General features: G+C 49.7%; 1 protein-coding gene across 1 annotated transcript; it reads right to left on the bottom strand.

The window, feature by feature from the left end:
* Nucleotides 1–4: 4 nt before the first annotated feature.
* Nucleotides 5–195, bottom strand: LOC147820427 (uncharacterized; the record flags this gene model as incomplete). The annotated part of the gene is made up of 1 exon (XM_087173417.1): nt 5–195. A coding segment is annotated over exon 1 (181 nt), but the record flags the coding sequence as incomplete, so codon positions are not given.
* Nucleotides 196–443: the final 248 nt, after the last annotated feature.

Here is a 443-nt window from a genome sequence, read left to right on the forward strand (position 1 = left end):
AAGACCTTGAGCACACCGCGGGTCTCCTCGTAGATGAGACCGGAGATACGCTTGACTCCGCCACGGCGAGCCAGACGGCGGATGGCGGGCTTAGTGATTCCCTGGATGTTATCACGGAGAACTTTACGGTGACGCTTGGCGCCTCCTTTACCGAGTCCCTTTCCTCCTTTGCCTCTTCCACTCATGTTTACTATCTGGTCGACGTTAAGTCAATGATGATCACTCTGAGCTTCACAGCCTTTCAAACCCTGTCTGAGGACGTGAAAGAAGACAGAGCAGAGGCGGGTAACTTCTTCTTCTGTGGATTTTCATGGCCGCTGATAATGAACTCTTTGCTGCATCAGCGCCACCTCCTGAACCGGAGCATGAATCATTCACAGAAAAACTACCAGGACTGAGTTTTTTTAATGGTGCTGGAATCTTCCTGTTTGTTAGATTAAAAT

The sequence above is a fragment of the Seriola lalandi genome, unplaced genomic scaffold (assembly GCF_002814215.2).
Source record: "Seriola lalandi dorsalis isolate HSWRI2012SDOR001 ecotype SW California unplaced genomic scaffold, Sedor1 jcf7180001957748, whole genome shotgun sequence".
Taxonomy (NCBI): Eukaryota; Metazoa; Chordata; class Actinopteri; order Carangiformes; family Carangidae; genus Seriola; species Seriola lalandi.